Source organism: Fundulus heteroclitus, chromosome 7 (genome assembly GCF_011125445.2).
Source record: "Fundulus heteroclitus isolate FHET01 chromosome 7, MU-UCD_Fhet_4.1, whole genome shotgun sequence".
In the NCBI taxonomy this organism is placed as follows: domain Eukaryota; kingdom Metazoa; phylum Chordata; class Actinopteri; order Cyprinodontiformes; family Fundulidae; genus Fundulus; species Fundulus heteroclitus.
Window position 1 is genome coordinate 36,724,935 of NC_046367.1, and position 19,703 is coordinate 36,744,637.

The 19,703-nt window shown below is 41.5% G+C and overlaps 1 protein-coding gene across 4 annotated transcripts in view; it reads right to left on the reverse strand.

The window, feature by feature from the left end:
• LOC110366376 (uridine 5'-monophosphate synthase) overlaps positions 1–17,931 on the reverse strand; it is a 31,465-nt gene extending 13,534 nt beyond the window's left edge. For 2 of the 4 annotated variants that reach the window (XR_004931411.1, XM_036139578.1), the window contains exon 1: positions 17,691–17,931. Coding sequence is in view for 2 of the 4 variants with exons in the window: in XM_036139578.1 (XP_035995471.1) it covers positions 17,691–17,834 (144 nt within the window). In the remaining 2 variants the exon portion in view is untranslated. Of the gene's footprint in view, positions 1–5,535; positions 5,571–9,010; positions 9,126–9,204; positions 9,380–9,477; positions 9,596–9,689; positions 9,851–9,927; positions 10,023–12,919; positions 13,108–13,222; positions 13,348–13,512; positions 13,667–17,690 lie in introns of those variants that run through there. The other 2 variants (XR_002426813.2, XM_012882571.3) reach the window with 2 other exon arrangements.
• Between the last annotated feature and the right edge of the window lie 1,772 nt (positions 17,932–19,703).

Genomic DNA, 19,703 nt, shown 5'->3' on the forward strand with positions numbered 1-19,703 from the left:
ACTTCTCAGCTATCAGGGCCTCAGTAAATGAAAACAGTATTAAATCTGAGGCAACTGGACTTTGGCTCAGTTTTCTGAAAACGTTTTTAAAATCTATCCGGGAGTCGTTGTTAATTCTGGTGGCTCGTGGCCCCTGGAGGCCATCCTCCTAGGCGCCTTCTAAATCAGATGCAGATCAGTGACCCACCCATCACTGTTCTGGGTCATTAGAGGCTGTTGCTTGGTGTGAATGGGGTACTTGGTCAACTTAATCCTGATAAGATGCTGATGTATCTCTGCGATTAGTTTTAAATATTATTTGGGATTGGCCTAAATATGTTGTCAAATTCCTATTAACTTAAAAATTGCTGTTTGTGACAGGCAAAAACTCAGATGTATTTCCTTGGTTAAATTTTCAACCCACGGACATCGTCATTTTCTCACCTATGCAATGCATGCTGGGGTGAATGACGTGTGTGGGTCCTACTGGTCTGGAACCAGTTTCCTCAAACCAAAAACAAACTATGAACAAACTAATGCCATTATTTAAAACGCAGGTGTGTTTGCGACGTTCAAATCCTAAAACCATGAATAAATTAATAAATGCAGGACTTTTTAGGCCACCCTGCACAAAAGAAGCCAAAAAATAAAAAATTTTCAGTACTTGTAAGTGCCATTGTCCTGGATGTACTCGCGCACTCTCTGGTCGTTGTCATGCAGCGTGTGCATCGATGTGTCCAGCTGCACACAGCACATCAAGCAGTTTAAACATGGAGATGATTGGTAGGAGCCGGATTCCCTGAGACTTGAGCATCTCCATCCCTCCTTGCATTCTGTCCATCAGAACAATGGCGTCTGTCACCTTGAAGGCGTAGAACAGAAACCAATCCATAATACACCATCGAGCAAAAAAAACCCAGTGAATTTTTATTGCAGCATCTCATCATCCTAATTAGTCTAAACTTTATTGATCGCTCACCTCCAGCCCTTCTTTTTGAAGAACTTCTGCCGTCTCTAGGATGCTGCTACCACTGGTCACCGTGTCCTCGATGATCAAACACTTATCGCCCTCAGAGAACGACCCCTCCACCATCTTCTTAGTTCCTACAGAAAGATTACATGAAGGTCATTAGAAGCTGCAGACGACACACTGACCTACAACTGTGCCTTTTTATGCAGGGAAAACTAATGGAAGGAACATTTTGTTGACTATAAACAAGCCTGACCCACTTTGTGCTTTGAGAGCTTGATAAATTCAGGTGGGCTCACCGTAGTCTTTGGCCTCTTTTCTCTTGATGACCATGGGCAGTTCATTTCTTGAGCAGATGATGGTGGCCAGAGGCAGGGCCGTATAGGGAACCCCACACACCAAGTCAAACTTAAGTTTCTCATCTTGCGCTCGCTGATACATGAGACTGGAAACCTGTGGATATAAGCAGAACAAGGGTACTTGGTAAATATCACTAAAGCTGCGTCCTCAGTCCACTGATCTGCATACAAATGTCTGATATCATGCCAACAACTGTTGGGGAAAAAAAAAAAAACTCTAGCTGTGGCTATTTAATACTTTCAACATTAACTAAATATGATGACAAACGCACATCTATTCTGGAGAGGGAGGCAGGAGAGGACTGGTATCTCAGTGGAACTGGGGTCCAGGTTTCCTACAGCACTACTCATGAAGATTTAAATATAGATTTTTATGAAACAGGATCCCTTCACGGTACAATTAGATCCACAGAGCTCTCCTCCCCCTTTGCCTTCAGGACATTTACACAAGAGAATCGCAGGAACCGAACAAACTGGAGACCTTTGAATAAAAGGAAAAAAAGAGAGTCCTGGGTTTTCTTCTAATTTTAATATAGGACCCCCCCTTTTTGATCTGAACATTCTTTAAATCTTACAGACAGGTCAGGATTTTTATATAAAAGCATTATCAAGTCAGCAATCGCTGACTTAATATGTCCCAACACAACTATAATTATATTAATAATAATAGTAACTTCAATGTCAGTCCTCAAGGGTCCAGTGTCCTGGAACTTTAGATGTGTTCCTGGTCACAGTCATTGGGGTTGTTCGCCAAGCTAGTAGCACAATTTTTCTGGTTTGCTGGTGAAAATGGAAATACATACTTTGGTCACACTCTTGAGCCTCAAACAACTTTTTTTTGTTTTTTTTAAACAGGTGACTACTTCACTTACAGATGACAGATGATGATCCCCAGAAGTCCATCTATATGATTTGGGATTTATAAATCTCTACATTGACTCAATTTGACCCGTGTTGACAATAGAAAACCTCCTGATGTTTGCTCAACAACTTTCATCCAAATGTGAACGTGAATTTCAAAATAAGAGCCAATTGAAATCTGTATATATATTTAGTAATTTTGAACAAAGTTGGTGTCACTATAGCAACTAAATGAAAGATAAATCGATGCTGCCACTTCAGCAGGACAGTAGAACATCACCAGATGTGGCTTAACAAGTTTCCGACAATTTGATGTGGAATTTCAAAATAAGAGCCCATTTGAAATCTGTATATACACAGTAATTTTGAACAAGTTGCTTGTCACTGTAGCAACTAAACCGCAGATAATCAATCGGTGCTGCCAACTTCAGCATGATACAACCGCGAACAACATGCTGCTTTTATTTTGAAAAAGTAGTCTCTGCTGTAATCCTTAGTGTTTGCGAGACCAACAAATCAAGTGAGGGCTCACTTGACCGCAGTCTTACGATGACAGAGCCAGCAGGAGCTGTAGTTTCCAATACGACGGGAGGGGGCAGCAGTGTGCCGACGTCTAGTCTGCCAGACATAAAAAGAAGACGTAGAAGGCGTGGTCTCCGGGTGACCACGTGTCAGATAATGGTCGATCAGAGTCCGACAGGTCGTGATAAACGGTGGACGTCTGCCAATACGAGACATTTAGCCAACCATGACTAGTGACTAAACGGTAAAGAGACTGAACCTACATAGTTAATTTATAGAACTTAAATTAATAAAATCCAGCAACTGTTTCCAAACCGTACTCCCCCGATTTAAGCAGAGCCGAACAACCTCCACATTATCTCTCTCCGCTATATCAAAATGGGCGATTCGCGAATAAGCTTCACTAATTCGGAATATATTCGATTTATTGATAAGTAGATCTCTTTAGAACGTCTTGGGAAGCCCACGTGTTCACCGAGAAAGATTCATTACAGGATTTTATAAAGCATTTACCATTGGAGACCGTAGCTATGGGAAGATTGTATCATTTTAGGCCGTATTTGGTGTTTTTAATCCGAGTATGCGCCGTGCAGCGAGAGAAAGTATGCCCGCACGTGGTGGCGATAACTCATGTCTATGGCGGCGCTTACCTCGTTCATAAGAACAGGATGAGAGACAAGAACTCTGAAGTCGATGTAGATCGCGACTTCAAGCCGGTCTTCAGCTCGTACTCGCCGAACCTTCACCGCGTTCACATCATCATACAGCTTCAGGATTAAACTGTCAATGTTCGCCATTTAGGAGAGCTCTTTAGGAGACCCACGCACACTTTTTTCCCCAAACCCGTCCTGCTTTCCTTCTTTGTACGTTTCTACGTTTGGCGGGTACTGTCCGTATCAGACGTAGACGCTCATTGGGCAAAGGTTTGCACGTCGACGTCACCGCCATATTGTATGTGGCAGAAAGTAGTGAACGTCCGTAGACGCCCCGTTGGGCGGGATCTGCCTATGCTGGGGATGCGTCAGAGCGTCCGCCATGTTGAAGGTGGCAAATCTGCAGTTAGACTCAGTCACTTAAACAGTATCAGAGGGACTTTAATCTCAGAATATACTTTATATTCGTAATATTTTTATTTTTGTAATATTACGAGTTATTTTGTAATCCCTTGGCTATCATTCTCCTGACTTTATTCTTGTAAAGAATAAAAATAATTATAAGAATCTATCCTGGCCCTATTAGTCCAGGACTAAGATAGTTCTGCAAACTGACTATTCTGGAAATGTTCCCCCTCAATTCTCATAATGATGTTTTTCTTAATAATACCACTTTTCTTTTTACTTTATTCTCCTATGTTTTTTTTTCCTCATATTAGTAATTTTGTCTCTTTAATAATCCCCCCAAAAAGTCTGTTGCTAACTGTGTCTATACCAGATCTTAAAAAGGTTCACACAGTTATATGAAATAATCAAGACCACAATTGTGACGGCGTGCCTGAGTCCGCGATTACAATTGGTCGAGAGGAAGTAGTGACTGTAGCATCAACAAATATGATAGGCTGAAAGGAAGGAAGAAAAACTCTATCGAACTTTTATCGACCCCTTTTTTCCTATCGCGCCACACGTCTATCGATCGATATATATTGTTATTGAATTATCGTCCAGCCCTAGTAGTCCTCGTGTTAACATTCGATCCATAATCTGTACATGAAGTGCAATGGGAATATAGTTGAATTCATTGATTCCTGATTCATTTATTTGAAAGGGGCAGTGTAATTTTATAAACACACATTCTAGAGTTAAATAACCCAGAATTAGCCAAAAGGCTATTTTTCTTCTTTAGTCCCCCAGCAATGATGTTAAAAAAGCAAATCAAATATAACAGTATAAGTACACAGTAAGGTCATGATTTGGACTAAACAAATCTTGACACTAAAAATACAACAAAACATTACCGCTGAGAAAATAGACAAATATACAAAAATACAATACAGCTCAACAGATGCAGTTCCCATTAGTGTTACAGGTGTATGAATCAATTTTTATTTTCATTTCCAGCCAAATGTGCACAACAGTTTTCAAACTTTTCAAATGTTTAGTGAAACCGTGAAAGCCTTATGTGCCGCTAACTGAATTAATCTGGTAGCTAGCTACATAACAGGTTTTGACCGATCATAATAATTAATGGAAAACAACTGGTTTCAGTTCTCTGTGCTTAAGTGTTACACATCCCGCTGAAAACTAGTTTGTGTTTGCGTCTGATCAAGCTACCACCGCCTCCTTAAAATCTGGTTTTCAGCACTGAATGAGAAAAACATTGGTGAACTGGGTTCTTGGTGTTGGTGCCAAGCTTTTTAGAAAGGAAAATAATCTGGTGATACACACAGCTCCATATCACAAACCATTTTATGGTTTTATTTTAAAAGAGTATGTGAAAGGCCACTCTGGATATTTACTTTTGGAAATCAAAAATTCATATCTTTAAAGGAAATTAGACCAAGTAAGTAGAGCACTGTCACAAAGGTTTTTATTTTCATGGTTATCACCAGGAAGTGTTTTGATTGGACAGTTGGGCATGTAAACGACAAGTCCAGTTACCATGTGTTAACTAACCTCTACTGGCTGGATTGTCCCTTAATGTTTCCGTCCTTTAGAGGTTCTTGACAGTTTATCACAATGATGCAGATTCCACTCCAGATTTCTTACTCGTCACCAGACCCACTTTCTGTTTGTAAAGCTTCCCAACCAGACTTTCTGTACAACTCAGCAGTCTTGAGCTTATCGGTCGACTCCAAAATGCCCTCGTCCAACAATGATGACGTCTGATCCTTTGTTGATCACCACCTCGTTCTGGGGTTCTGTATTGTTGGCCCAACTTATCTCCTGGGGGACAGAAAAAAAAAAAAACACAGGAAGCTCAAAAAGTTGTGAATAAGCAAGGGGTGTTATGAAAGACTCATCAAAGCATTTCTGAAACAACGACAAGCCTCCACTTGTGTTAAAGCTGTCATTTTGTCGTTTAAAGCATCACAGCAAGTGAATAAACCCAATTATTAAAGCTTATTAAGCAAATACCTGAAACCTCAAAGCTGGTGCTCACATTTCAAAGTTTAAAGGCCCCTATTGTCAAGAAGAGTGCAGCAGAAAGTATGTTGTGTCACTGAAAAGCCATTTGCTTTTAAAGGTTTGTGTCAGTTATAAATATGTTCCTCTTTATTGTAATACTGTCCACAAAGGGGAAAAAAGAAGTCAAACATTAGTGGAACTACTTACCCTTGAACAGAGGAGTTTACATTTAATCTGAAAAATGAGTCACATTGAACCATATTCTGATTTATTGAATATGACTTTATACGTCTATTCACACAATGAAAGTCCTTTGCTCTGCTAGTTTATAACTTTTTTTGGTGTGCTTTTTGCTTTCACATTGTACTTTTTGGAAGTGAAATATAACTTGCATCAAGAGCCAGATGTGTGACGAAATGACTAGGGCGGGACGTAGCGCAGACCTGCATAAGGGAGGAAAACTATTACGGAAATCCTGGATGCAGCACCTGTTTTGCATATTTATGCTGAATCATTGTACGAAGAGCAGCTCATTCAATGCAGGTTTTAGCCAAGTTAGTAAAGGCGTCAGTGAATGGTGGTGGATCCATGTGCTAGGAAACATTTGTGGTGTGGCAGCAGGCTTTGCAGCTGCTTTCCTGAGCTGTGCCTACATCTCCCAGCAGTCCTAGCTACTCCCACGCAGCATAAAAGCAGTGAGCAGACGTCACTCCACGCTCTTCCTTCTCTGTAGCGTTCCTGTTCATTATTCTGAGAGCACATTCAACTGAGGTTTAGAGAAACTTGCTGGCAAATTCTTCCTTCAAACCATTTCTTTCCATCAAAGAGGAAAGCTCAGGGCAGCTTTGTAATCCAGCTGCGTGGAAACAGCAGATTTCTAATGCTTTTTACTAATTGAAGACTGGTAATTAAGAGCAGAATGTCAGACCACAAAATCTAATGGACATTTTCCAAGGATATAAAAGGCATCCTCTTATTTTTTTCTGGTCGACTAACTGCGTTTTTTCATAATTTTTCCTTCCAGAACTGAAGTAAAAATACCACCTTCAGACCATGAGGACGTACTGTTTGTGTCTCAAAATCCAAATTCAGAACCTTTCACAGCCGGCAGAAGACGTCAATAAGTTAATTCATTTTATTTTTTCCCCCCTAGCTAGGACAGGATAAATGAGGTCTTACAACAAGGGTTAAAAACAAAAATAATCAATTTGACTGAACATTTTCTAGTCAGCCTATATATTCCCAGGGCCGTGGACATCATGCCACATTACGAACCTCACTTGCTTATTGTGCAAAGTCAACTTTAACCAAATCTGGCATTTTAAACATGCATTGGCAATTCCTGTATTATGCCCACCTTTCAGATTCAGAGCCTCGGCTTCATCCTGGACAGCCCTCTCCATCCCCTCTTCACTTTCCACATCCAGAACAATCACCTGGTTAACTTTAATTTTTGCAGCATCAAGTTCTTCCTTTACACGTTTGCCAAACTGGTCCACAGTCCACTCACCTCTCAACTTTAAAATTTCATACTTCCTTCCCTCCCTGTCCCCCAGAAAAAAAAAAAAAAAAAAACTATTTCAAAAGACAGCAGCTGGCATTATTACATCATCTACTTCACACCTGTACATTAACTCCAATGGCTCCCCTGCCACATTTGATATAAATCAGTCCTATGAACATACAAGGCCAACCATAACTTTGTTTCTGACTTTCATATCCATCCAAGTGAATGCCAGTTCTAAGTATTTGCGATGTTATTTGGCTTTTTATTATTTTATTTAGTACCATGTTTATCCATAGGGTGATCTTAAGGGGCTTATAAATAAAATGTTATATTACAACAAAAAGTGGAACCACACTATTGACTGAAGACAACAGGAAAGTGATTTAAAGCAAACTAAAATTGGAACTTTGTGGTTACACACACAGTCGGCCATGGATACAGGGGTCTTGGTTCTGTAGCTGTATCACATGGGGGGACCAGATCTTAAATAACTAAATGTGGGACAACAGGATGCTTGTGAGGGACATCACAACATAACCAACACTGTAATGTCTTCATACATTTTAATTTAACACAGATCACACATTTCAATAATCAGTTTCTGCTTTGCCCGTTATTGCTCAACAATTAATTATTACAACTCACTAGTTTATACTAGCTGTCAAAAATCACAGCTAAATTAGACAGTGAGCTAAGCTAACAGTACGACACGTATGTTTCAGAGCAACATAAAGCTCACGTGCATCAGGAAAGCTGTAAACCGCCCAGACAACAGACCTGTAAGCTAGCGCTAGCTGTTATTAGCTTCACAGACTGCCCAATAACAGGTTTATGTCGCGGTCTGGGTCCACGCAAAGCTCTGCTGCGTGAATGCATATTGAAACAGCAAAATAACAAACAAACGTGTTCAGTCTCTGTCTATAAGTTAATGTTTCAATTAACTTATAGACATAGTTTTCACAAGCCTAGCGAGCCCTCTTGTAGCTATAGATGATAATGTTTACTCCTTGACTCACACTGGTTAATATGAATTACTATTTAAATTTGGTGTATAAGTCGCACCTGAAAATAAGTCGCAAGATCAGCCAAACTATGAAAAAAGTGTGACTAAAAGTCCGAAAAAGATGGTATGTGGGGGGCCTTTATGTGAATGCACTTGTAGTTTAAACATTACAGTCAGGCAGTCTTGTAGACAGCTCAGGGATCCAATCAGGAAGTGACACAGTGTACCGTAATGCTCCGAATATCCATTGAGCGGAGCAGCTTCATTGCTAACCAAAGTCGTATTTACACATTTTGACAGATTTGAGCACATTTTAACACATAAAATCAGTCGGTAAGCACAACTTTAATATAAGGCACACCTGATTATAAGGCGCATCATCAATTTTGAGATTTAAGGATTTTAAGCGTGCCTTATAGTCTGAAAAATATGGTACTTTTTCTCTTACTACTGGGGCGTGGCTCCACTTTAGAATGAAAGGCAGCGCCCTCTTCTGGAAGGAGGTCATACTACAACACTGAAAGAAGGTCCAAGCAGACGTTTTCAGTGAACTGGATGGAACAAATTTTAACCTAATTTACTGTTAATTGACGATTGATCAAAAGTCGATTATTTGTTTGCATCCCCAATCAATCTTCATACCAGCATACCGAAAGCATGGTGCATACTGAACAAAAAAATGTGGATCCTGGCAGCTCTGCCACAGCAAAAAAAAAAAACAACAACAAAACAAGTAATGAAGTTTACCTCCAGTCTGTATCTGCACATTAGGGGTCAGGTGGATAAATTCAGGTTTTTCAGTTATCTTAGAGCTACAGATGAACCCAAACACAAAGTCTTGGTGGTCCTCTGCCATCTTCACCTGCACAGAGAAGTGCTGAGCTGCAGGAGACCCTCAGACATGTATGGTGAGATGAAGAAGGCAGTGGAAATGTGCTTACCACAGCTTTGTGTATTCACCAGTAGCCAGAGACCCTTGGGAGCTCATCTGTGCAATGAGCAAACCGCCGTGCCCCAGAGGCTTCGCCACGGCACTCAGGCCCTCCAGGACCCCGGGCCCTGGCACAGCATGGGCACTGACGATGTTAGACCAAGACGAGATCCGGAACAACCCGCCTGGTGAGCAAAACACAAATTCAGCTCAACTATGAAGATATTTTATACACTGGAAAACCTTTTCGCGATTAAAAAGAACAGTGAAAAAAATCAATCACCCTCATACTGATGCTTGACTGCATTTCCAATATCAGAAAATTTGCGATCTTCAAATATAAGAAAGTTGTGTTTCTTTGCCACATGTTTGAGTTTCTGACTGAACTCTTGTGTGAAATCCTGATGAAGCACAAAAAAAAAAAAAAAAAAAAAATCACATGAATTTAAGTGTTTCAACAAAGTTCCCAAAGTAACAAAAGAGGTTCTGGTGTACCTCCAGGATTTCACAATGAATCTTCAAAATGCAGATCTCTGGACCCAGAGACTCAGCCAGCCGGAGAAGCTCCTTGCTGAGCGTCACGTCAGCGGAGAAGCAGAGGTTGGTCTCCTTCTTCTCCATGATCTCTAGCAGCCTGCGTGCCAGGGGGTGGGTGCCTGCAGACAAACTCATTTTAGCATACCAAATGAGAAAAACATTTCATGTCAACGATTTTTTTCTTTTTTTAACATACCAGGAAGTGCAGCTCTATTTGCATATGTCAATTTTGGCTCCTGTTCCACTCGCTGCTTCTTGGCAGCTGGAGCGCCATGGATGTTCATCTTACGCCTGAAAGAGAGACAGCAAAGATGAGGCTAAAATAGACCTATAAGGAGGATTTATATATTTACACTTTGTCATTTAACAACCACAAGCTACAGTTTATTGGGATTTTATGTGACAGAACAGGACACTGTTCTATAGCAGAGACGCAATCCTAAGGTCACCAAAAGGATCCCCTCAACACCTTGGCGGCGCCTAGAAAATTCTCGTCCATAAAAGTTATGAACAGAATCGTGACAAAGGGCAACCTTGGCAGAGTCTAACTCTTACTGGAAACGAGTCCGACTTACTGCCAGCAATGCGGACCAGACTCTGACACCGGTCATACAGAGACCTGACAGCCCTTATTAAAGGACCTGCTAATCCATACTCCCAGAGTACCCCCCACAGGATCCCTCGGGGGACACGGTCGAATGCCTTCTTCAGATCCACAAAACACATGTAGACTGGTTGGGCAAACTCCCATGCCCCCTCTAGAATCCTGCTGAGGGTATAGAGCTGATCCAGTGTTCCACGGCCAGGACAAAAACCACACTGCTCTTCCTGAATCCGAGATTCGACTATCCGACGGAACCTCCTTTCCAGAACCCCGGAATAGACCTTACCAGGAAGGCTTAAGAGTGCGATTCGTCTGTAGTTGGAACACACCCTCCGGTCCCCCTTTTTAAATAGGGGGACCACCATCCCAGCCTGCCAATTCAGGGGAACTGCCCCCGATGTCCACACAATGTTGCAGAGTCGTGTTAACCAACACAGCCCCACAACATCTAGAGCCTTAAGGTACTCAGGGCGAATCTCATCCACCTCCGGGGCCTTGCCACCGAGGAGCTTTTTAACAACCTTGGTGACCTCAGCACCAGAGATGGGAGAACCCGACCTAGAGTCATCAGGCTCTGCTTCCGCAATGGAAGACGTGTTGGTGGGATTAAGGAGGTCTTCGAAGTATTCCGCCCACCGACTCACGACGTCCCGAGTTGAGGTCAGCAGCACACCAGCCCCATCATAAACAGTGTTGGTACTGCACTACTTCCCCCTCCTGAGACGCCGGATAGTGGACCAGAAACGGTTCAAAGCCGTACGGAAGTCTTTCTCCATGGCCTCTCCGAACTCTTCCCACGCCCGAGTTTTTGCCTCAGCGACCAGCCGACCGCCTACCGCTTTGACTGCCGGTACACATCAGCTGCTTCCTTAGTCCCACAGGCCAATGAAGCCCGATAGGACTTCTTCAGCTTGGCAGCTTCCCTCACCACTGGTGTCCACCAGCCTGTTCGCGGGTTGTCATCGAGACAACCTTGCGGCCACAGCTCCGACTAGCCGCCTCAACAATAGAGGCACGGAACATGGTCCATTCAGACTCAATATCCCCCGCCTCCCTCAGGACGTGTTCAAAGCTGTTCAGGAGGTGGGAGTTAAAGCTCCGTCTCACGGGGGACTCTGTCAGACGTTCCCAGCAAACCCTCACAATACCTTTGGGCCTGCCAGGTCTGACCGGCTTCCTCCCCCACCATCGGAGCCAACTCACCACCAGGTGGTGGTCGGTGAAGAACTCCACCCCTCTCTTCACCCGAGTATCCAAGACATGTGGCCGCAGGTCAGATGAAACAACAACAATGTTGATCATTGAACTGCGACCTAGGGTGTCCTGGTGCCAAAAGCACATATGAACACCCTTATGCTTGAACATTGTGTTCGTTATGGACAATCCATGAAGAGCACAGAAGTCCAACAACAGAACACCCCTCGAGTTCAGATCAGGTGGGCCGTTCCTCCCAACTACGCCCCTCCAGGTCACACTGTCATTGCCCATGTGAGTGTTTAAGTCCCCCAGAAGAACAAGGCAGTTCCCAGGAGGAGCACTCTCCAGTACCCCCTCTAAGGACTCCAAAAAGGGTGGGTAATCTGAACTGCTGTTTGATGCATAAGCACAAACAACAGTCAGAACCTATCCCCCCACACATATGCAGAGGGACGCCACACTCTCGTTCACTGGGGTAAACCCCAACGTACAAGCACCAAGATGAGGGACAAGTATGCCCACTCTTGGTCGATGCCTCTCACCAGGGGCAACTCCAGAGTGGAAGAATGTCCAGCCCCTCTCAAGGAGACTGGCTCCAGAGCCAGAGCGGTGCGCCAAGGTAAGTCCGACTATCTCTAGTCGGAACCTCTCAACATCGCGCACTAGCTTAGGCTCCTTCCCCACCAGAGAGGTGACATTCCACGTCCCAAGAACCAGCTTATTCAGCCGAGGATCAGAACGTCAAGGTCCCCGTCCTTGACTGCTACCCATTGCACAATGCACCCGACCATTTTGGCCCCTCCGACAGGTGATGAGCCAATTGGAAGGGGGACCCATGTTTCCTCTTCGGGCTGTGCCCAGCCGGGCTCCATGGGTAAAAGCCCGGCCACCAGGCGCTCACCAGCGTGCCCCGCCTCCAGGCCTGGCTCCAGAGTGGGGCCCCGGTGACACGCGTCCAGGCGAGGGAATACAACATCCATTTATTGTATTTATCATAAGGGGGTTTTGGGCTGCTCTCTGTCTGGTCCCTTACCTAGGACCTGTCTGCCTTGGGTGACCCTACTAGGGGCTTAAAGCCCCTGACAGCATAGATCCTAGGGTCATTGGGACATTTAGATTTACTTCAAAAATGTTATTTCCTGTTAGATTTTTTCACCTAGGCAATGCATGCTGGGTGAATGACGCGGGTGGGTCCTACTGCACTGGAACCTGTTTGGTAAAACCCAAAAACAACACCAGAAATACAAACTATGAACAACCTAATGCCAGTATTTAAAACGGATCTGTGTTTGTGACTTTCAAAGCCTAAAATTAATATAAATAAATTAAGAAATTTTAGGTCACCCTGCAGAAAAGAAGCCAAAAAAACCCAAAACATTTTCAGTACTTGTAAGTGCCATTGTCCTGGATGTACTCGCGCACTCTCTGGTCGGTTGCATCATCGATGTGTCCAGCTGCACGCAGCACATCAAGCAGTTTAAACATGGAGATGATTGGTAGGAGCCGGATTCCCTGAGACTTGAGCATCTCCATCCCTCCTTGCATTCTGTCCATCAGAACAATGGCGTCCGTCACCTTAAAGGCGTAGAACAGAAAACAATCCAAAATACACCATTGGGCAAAAAAACCAGTGGATTTTTATTGCAGCGTCTCATCATCCTAATTACTCAAAACTTTATTGATCGCTCACCTCCAGCCCTTCTTTTCGCAGCACTTCTGCCGTCTCTAGGATGCTGCTACCACTGGTCACCGTGTCCTCGATGATCAAACACTTATCGCCCTTACAGAACGACCCCTCCACCATCTTCTTAGTTCCTACAGAAAGATTACATGAAGGTCATTAGAAGCTGCAGGAGACAAACCGACCTACAACTGTGCCTTTTTATGCAGGCAAAACTAATGGAAGGAACATTTTGTTGACTAGAAACAAGCCTGACCCACTTTGTGATTCGTGAGCTTGATAAATTCAGGTGGGCTCACCGTAGTCTTTGGCCTCTTTTCTCTTCATGACCATGGGCAGTTCATTTCTTGAGCAGATGATGGTGGCCAGAGGCAGGGCTGTGTAGGGAACCCCACACACCAAGTCAAACTTAAGTTTCTCATCCTGCACTCGCCGGAACATGAGACTGGAAACCTGTGGATATAAGCAGAAAAAGGGTACTTGGTAAATATCACTAAAGCTGCATCCTCAGTCCACTGATCTGCACACAAATGTCTGATATCATGCCAACAACTGTTGGAAAAAAAAACTCTAGCTGTGGGTTTACTTCCTGCATAACTGCTGCAGTTGTTTGCATGGTGCAAGAACTATAACCATAGATGTAGGAAGAAGAAGGTAATTTAATACTTTCAACGTTAGTCTATTCTGGAGAGGGAGGCAGGAGAGGACTGGTATCTCAGTGTAACTGGGATCCAAGTTTCCTACAGCACTACTCACGAAGATTTAAATATAGATTTCATGAAAAAGGATCCCTTCACGGTACAATTAGATCCACAAGATCATCCTCCCCTTTGCCTTCAGGACATTTACACAAGAGACCGCGAGAACCGGACAAACCGGAACCTTTGACTAACAGAAAAAAATATTTAGCGTGGTTTTCTTCTAATTTTAATAAGACCCCTTTTTTATCTGAACCTTGCTTTAAAACTTTCAGACGGGTCAGGATGTTACATAAAAACATCAAGTCAGCAATCGCACACTGAACAAGTTTTTATTTTGCTCCCAACTCAAATATTGTAATAATAATAATAATAATAATAATAATAATAATAATAATAATAATAATAATAATAATAATAACAATAACAACAACAACAACAACAACAACAACAACAACAACAACAACAACAACAACAACAACAACAACAACAACAACAACAACAACAACAACAACAACAACAACAACAACAACAACAACAACAACAACAACAACAACAACAACAACAACAACTTCTACTGAGGGAAAGTTCTGTCCCTACTGTTTGTTGGAAACCTGCAGAAAACTTAGATTTAAGTACTTAATCATTTGTCTTGTGTGTTTTGCAATGCTGTGCGGCGTAAAAATCAGTCATTAGCTCAAAGCTAACCCTGCTGACAGCCTATGGCAGGGAACTTCAATGTCAGTCCTCGAGGTCCAGTGTCCTGGAACCTTTAGATGTGTTCTCTGGTCCAGCACACCTGAATCAAGTGGCTGAATTAGTTCCTCAGCATGAAGTGAAGTTCTCCAGAGTCCTGCTGATGACCTGATTATTTGACTCAGAGGTGTTGGAGCAGATGTGTGTAACAGTTGCAGGACACCAGGGGTCCGTTCTTCGTACGTCGCTAACTCAGTTAGCAGGATTTCATTGTTGACGATTTGGCATGATCTTGGATCGTTTGGTTCTTCGAAAGACTTCCTGCACTTGTTGTCATAGCAACAAGTGCGCCAGCTTGAGCCTGCTCCAGAGCAGGCTTATTTAATGTAAACAAGATTAGATCACGGCTGTATAAGCGGAGGAGATGGGAAGTCTGCCGTAGCCATGTCCATTTTTACGACTGCAACCTGTTGCGGAAGGTGCAAGAATAATTTGCAGAGTTTTTCGAATTAATCGCGTATTGCGCAATAGACAGGATCCTTTAGCGCAGCGCGACAGTGTAGAGATTTTTCTTGGTGGCTGTTATAAACAGACAAACACATCATTTAACAGTGGCTTTTAAAGAGGTAAAAGTGGTGTTGGAGCCATAAATCTAAAATTTTGAGTTATTTGTATGGTGGTTTGCTTTTTATTTTTATCCTATTCAGTAAGAAGATTTGTTCGGGCCATTTTATTGTGAAGTTTAGTTTACTTTGAAAGGCTTGCTTCCTGTCGAGCCGTATATTGTATTAGAAAAAACTATGGTTGGATTATCTAGACACGGAGCAATACAGTTTTACCGTGTAAACTGTGGATGACTTGGAAAAGGAAAATTTTCATTTTTTATGGATAAAGATTTTTTGTTTTGTTAAAATTCCCAGTTTGCACGTGTCCTTTACTTCCCGTATCTAAGGAATGACACTGAAATTTGGATCTCTTGACATAACAAGTGCCTTTTTAAAATAAAGTATAATAATTAAAGGCTACCATTTTGTAGAATATTCTTGTATTTCACTTTTACTTGTCCCCATGTTCTAGTGGGTCCCGTGGAGGCTCTGATATAAAAGAACAAAGTAAATATGAGATTATTAAAATGCAAAAATACATACTGTAGAAAGTGATAGAAACATCTACCATGGACAGTATTTACACATTAATTTGTCTGCTGCTTTTTGCCAGCCCTCTCTCCTGGCTTTAACAGATTTTTAGGTGTTTTAATTAATGACTCAAATTCGGCATAACCTTCCATTAAAAGCTCTTGTTCTGCTGGGAAAAAAACTGTGGGCGTTCTTTGGCCATGCTGAACAACCAATAGCGGCGCTGCTGATCATTGTTTCTACTATCGATACATTTCCCCTTTTAAACAAACGCATGAACGCGCAGTTGTCTCAGATAACTCAATCCAGCCATACTAATCGTAAACAACAGGTGTGTTGGAAGAACCCAATTAGCCGGATCAGGATTAGCCGGATGAAATCATCTTGGATGTCTCATTTGATCTTGGATGTTTTAAGCAACGTACGAAGAACGGACCCCAGATCTGGAGGACTGTGATTGAAGAACGTTGGCCCAGGGTGACCTGCAGACGCCAGGGTTCTCAGCAATGAGGGTAACTGGGGGGTTTGGGTTGTTGCTTCAGTATTTATTTATCCGACCAGCTCCAAGGGGGAGCTGAGACCGACAGAACACAGTCATTGGGTTGTCTGCCAAGCTAGTAGCAGCCACCGTCAGCTCATGTCATCTAGCTGGAAAATTGTCAACATGCATTTTTATGATGTGTGCTCTTCACTGACGTCATCTGTGTGTGCCACTGTAAATTATGGAACATGTGCAGTGTCGTTGTGTGTAGCAAAATAAGAGAGGTAGCATGTGACGTGTCGGCTGAACTGAACCGAACGCAGTCGTGTGAAACTATTCTCCGACTTTTCCCTGCCCTTATGATGACGGAGCCAGCATGTATAATGGAGCTGTAGTTTCCAATACGACCGGAGGGGGCAGCAGTGTGCCCTTTGGCGTCTAGTCTGGCAGACATGAAAGAAGACGACGAAGAACGCGACCGACACGTGTCAGAAAATGCTAATATGAGACAGTTGGCAACCGTGACTAGGTTAAATGGTAAATTGACTAAACTTATATAGTGAATTTATAAAACTTAAATGAACAAATCCAGCAACTGTTTCAACTGTACTCCTGATTAGGGCTGGACGATAATTCAATAACAATATATAAATCGATCGATAGACGTACTGTATATCAATGATAGAAAAATGTGTCAATAAGAAGTTCAATAGATACGGTTTCCTCTCTTTTTGCATTCCAGCCTATCATGTAAGTTAATATTACAGTCATTAAATCCTCCCAACCAATCAGAACGCAGACCCAGGAACCAAGCCCCGCCCCTTCCCAGAATTCAGAGAGCGCATGTTATTTTTTCGTTTTTAAAAACTTGCAGTTTTGGTAAAAAGATAGTTGAATAAAAGGTTGAGTTTGAATTCAGTATTTGTTTGTCTTTATCTAAAAAAAACAAATAGATCGCTAAGCAACAGCATAAAATAGCCAGGGCTGCACTTAAAATATGTTTTGAATTTGTTGGTAATTATCAATATCAATCCAATATGATTTCTAATTTATCGATATGCTTTTTTTGTATATCGTCAAGCCCTGTTCCTGATTTAAGCAAACCGAAACAATCTCCAGCTTATCGTGGACAGGACAGCTGGTAGTTTCATCATATATCTGCGTGGACAGCTGTCTCTGTTAAATCAAAATGGGGCGATACGCAACTGATAAGCAGCTTCACACGCCCCCAACACGACTCCGGAACATATTCGATTTATTTATAAGTAGATATCTTTGTGTTCACCAAGAAGATTCATTGCATTCATTGTATAAGCATTTGCCCTTGGAGACCGTAGCTAGGGAGGATTGTGCCGTTTTATGCCATATATTGGTATTTTAACCCGAGCATGCGCCGTGCAGCGAGAGAAAGTAGACCGCAATAAAAAGATTGCTTAAGTTTATATTTTGTTTATGGCGGAACTTACCTCGTTCATAAGAACAGGATGAGAAACAAAAACTCTGAGGTCGATGTAGATCGGCGACTTCAAGCCGCTCTTCAGCTCGTAGTCGCCGAACTTCACCGCGTTCACATCATACAGCTTCAGGATTAAACTGTCAATGTTCGCCATTTAGGAGAGCTCTGTAGGAGATAACCGTGTCACTACCCAATCTGTACCGTTAGCATGATCCATAAACAATGATGAGCTGACCCAGCAGCCCTTCTTCTTCTTTTATAGTGTTTTCAGTTTACACACTTTGTGTATTACCGCCATCAAATGGACGGAGATGTAATTAAGAAATTTTTCCTATATATATATCTTCAAATCTTAAAATAACTAAATTATATACATGCTTATACACTCACACACACGCACATACTAAATCCTCCCAGCTAATTTAGTATCTTTTAGATATTTAATAAGTGCTTGAATTATATCATCTGATTGATGCTTTCCTGATAAATCAGCCATATTTACCGAACTCCCCATTACCCTTTCTTGTTCTTTCCTCTCTTGTATATATTTTCTACAATAAATCAACACATGTTCTACTCCTTCTGTTTCCCCACAATAAGAACAATCATCTGATGGATGTTTCCCTATTATTTTTAAACCACTATTTAAACTAGTATGCCCAATACTCAACCTTCATAATCCATATTTCCTCTCTCCTTTTCATTATACTATTATTTCTTATGATTACCTCCTCCTGTATTCTATGCAAATGCATTCCCCTTTCTTCTAAGTTCCATCTCTCCTGCCATATATTATTTATTTTATCTTTAATAATTAGGCTACTTTTATTTCTGCTCTACTTAGTGGGACATCATATTCAGTTTCTCTTGCTTTACCTGCTTCTTTTTCATTACCTACAATTCCTTTATGTGCTGGAACCATGTGAATTGAATACTTTTGTTGCTTTATAACATATATCAAATAACTAACTTCATCTAAAAGATCTTGATGGCTTTCAGATTTTCCACTTATAATACTGGTTAAGCAAGACATTGAATCTGTCCCATCAGCTCATTTGCGCCACAGACATTTTATACTTAGACGCCTCGTTGGCGCAGGTTTGCAACGTCGACGTCACCGCCATATTGTATGTGGCAGAAAGTAGTGAACGTCTATGTTCCCTGTGTATATGTTTTAATTATTCAGATAGATAGATAGATATATATGGAGCTTACGTATACTTGTAAAAAAATATATACAGATTAATTGATAGAGATTGGCAGCCAGATAGGCTTTTGATCAATGTGCATATATAGATTTTGAAGTATTTCAAATAAATAGGTGTGTTTATATATAAGTCTATGTCCAGTTTATAGATGTATGTATACACATATGTATACATGTATACATAAATATAAGTATATATATATATATATATATATATATATATATATATATATATATATATATATATATATATATATATATATATAGATAGATATATTTATTTGAGAGAGAACGAGAGAGAGAAATATATATGTGTATATGTGTTATGAATTTAAATCTTAAATCTAAACATTGTGGTCTTCATTATTTCATAAAACCGTGTGAACCTTTTAAGATCTGGTATAGACACAGATTAGCAACAGACTTTTTGGGGGAGTATTAAAGAGAAAGTTACTAATATGAGAAAAAAAAGTCCTAGGACAATAAAGTTAAAAAAAAAGACAAAAGTGGTAATATTATGAGAAAAATGTCATATTATGAGAATTAAGGGGGACATTTCCAGAATAGTCACAGTTTGCAGAACTGGAGTAATAGGGCCAGGTTACATTCTTTTAATTATTTTTTATTCTTTACGAGTATAAAGTCAGGAGAATGAAGCCAAAGGGATACGAAAATAAACTTGTAATATCTTTTTTTTATATCGTCCTGGCCTATTAAGGATTACACCAAATCTACACATAATACTACTCTCCCTACTCTATCTTGCTGTACCCACTGTAATACCATCTGTAATACTGTAAATATAAGAATTTACTG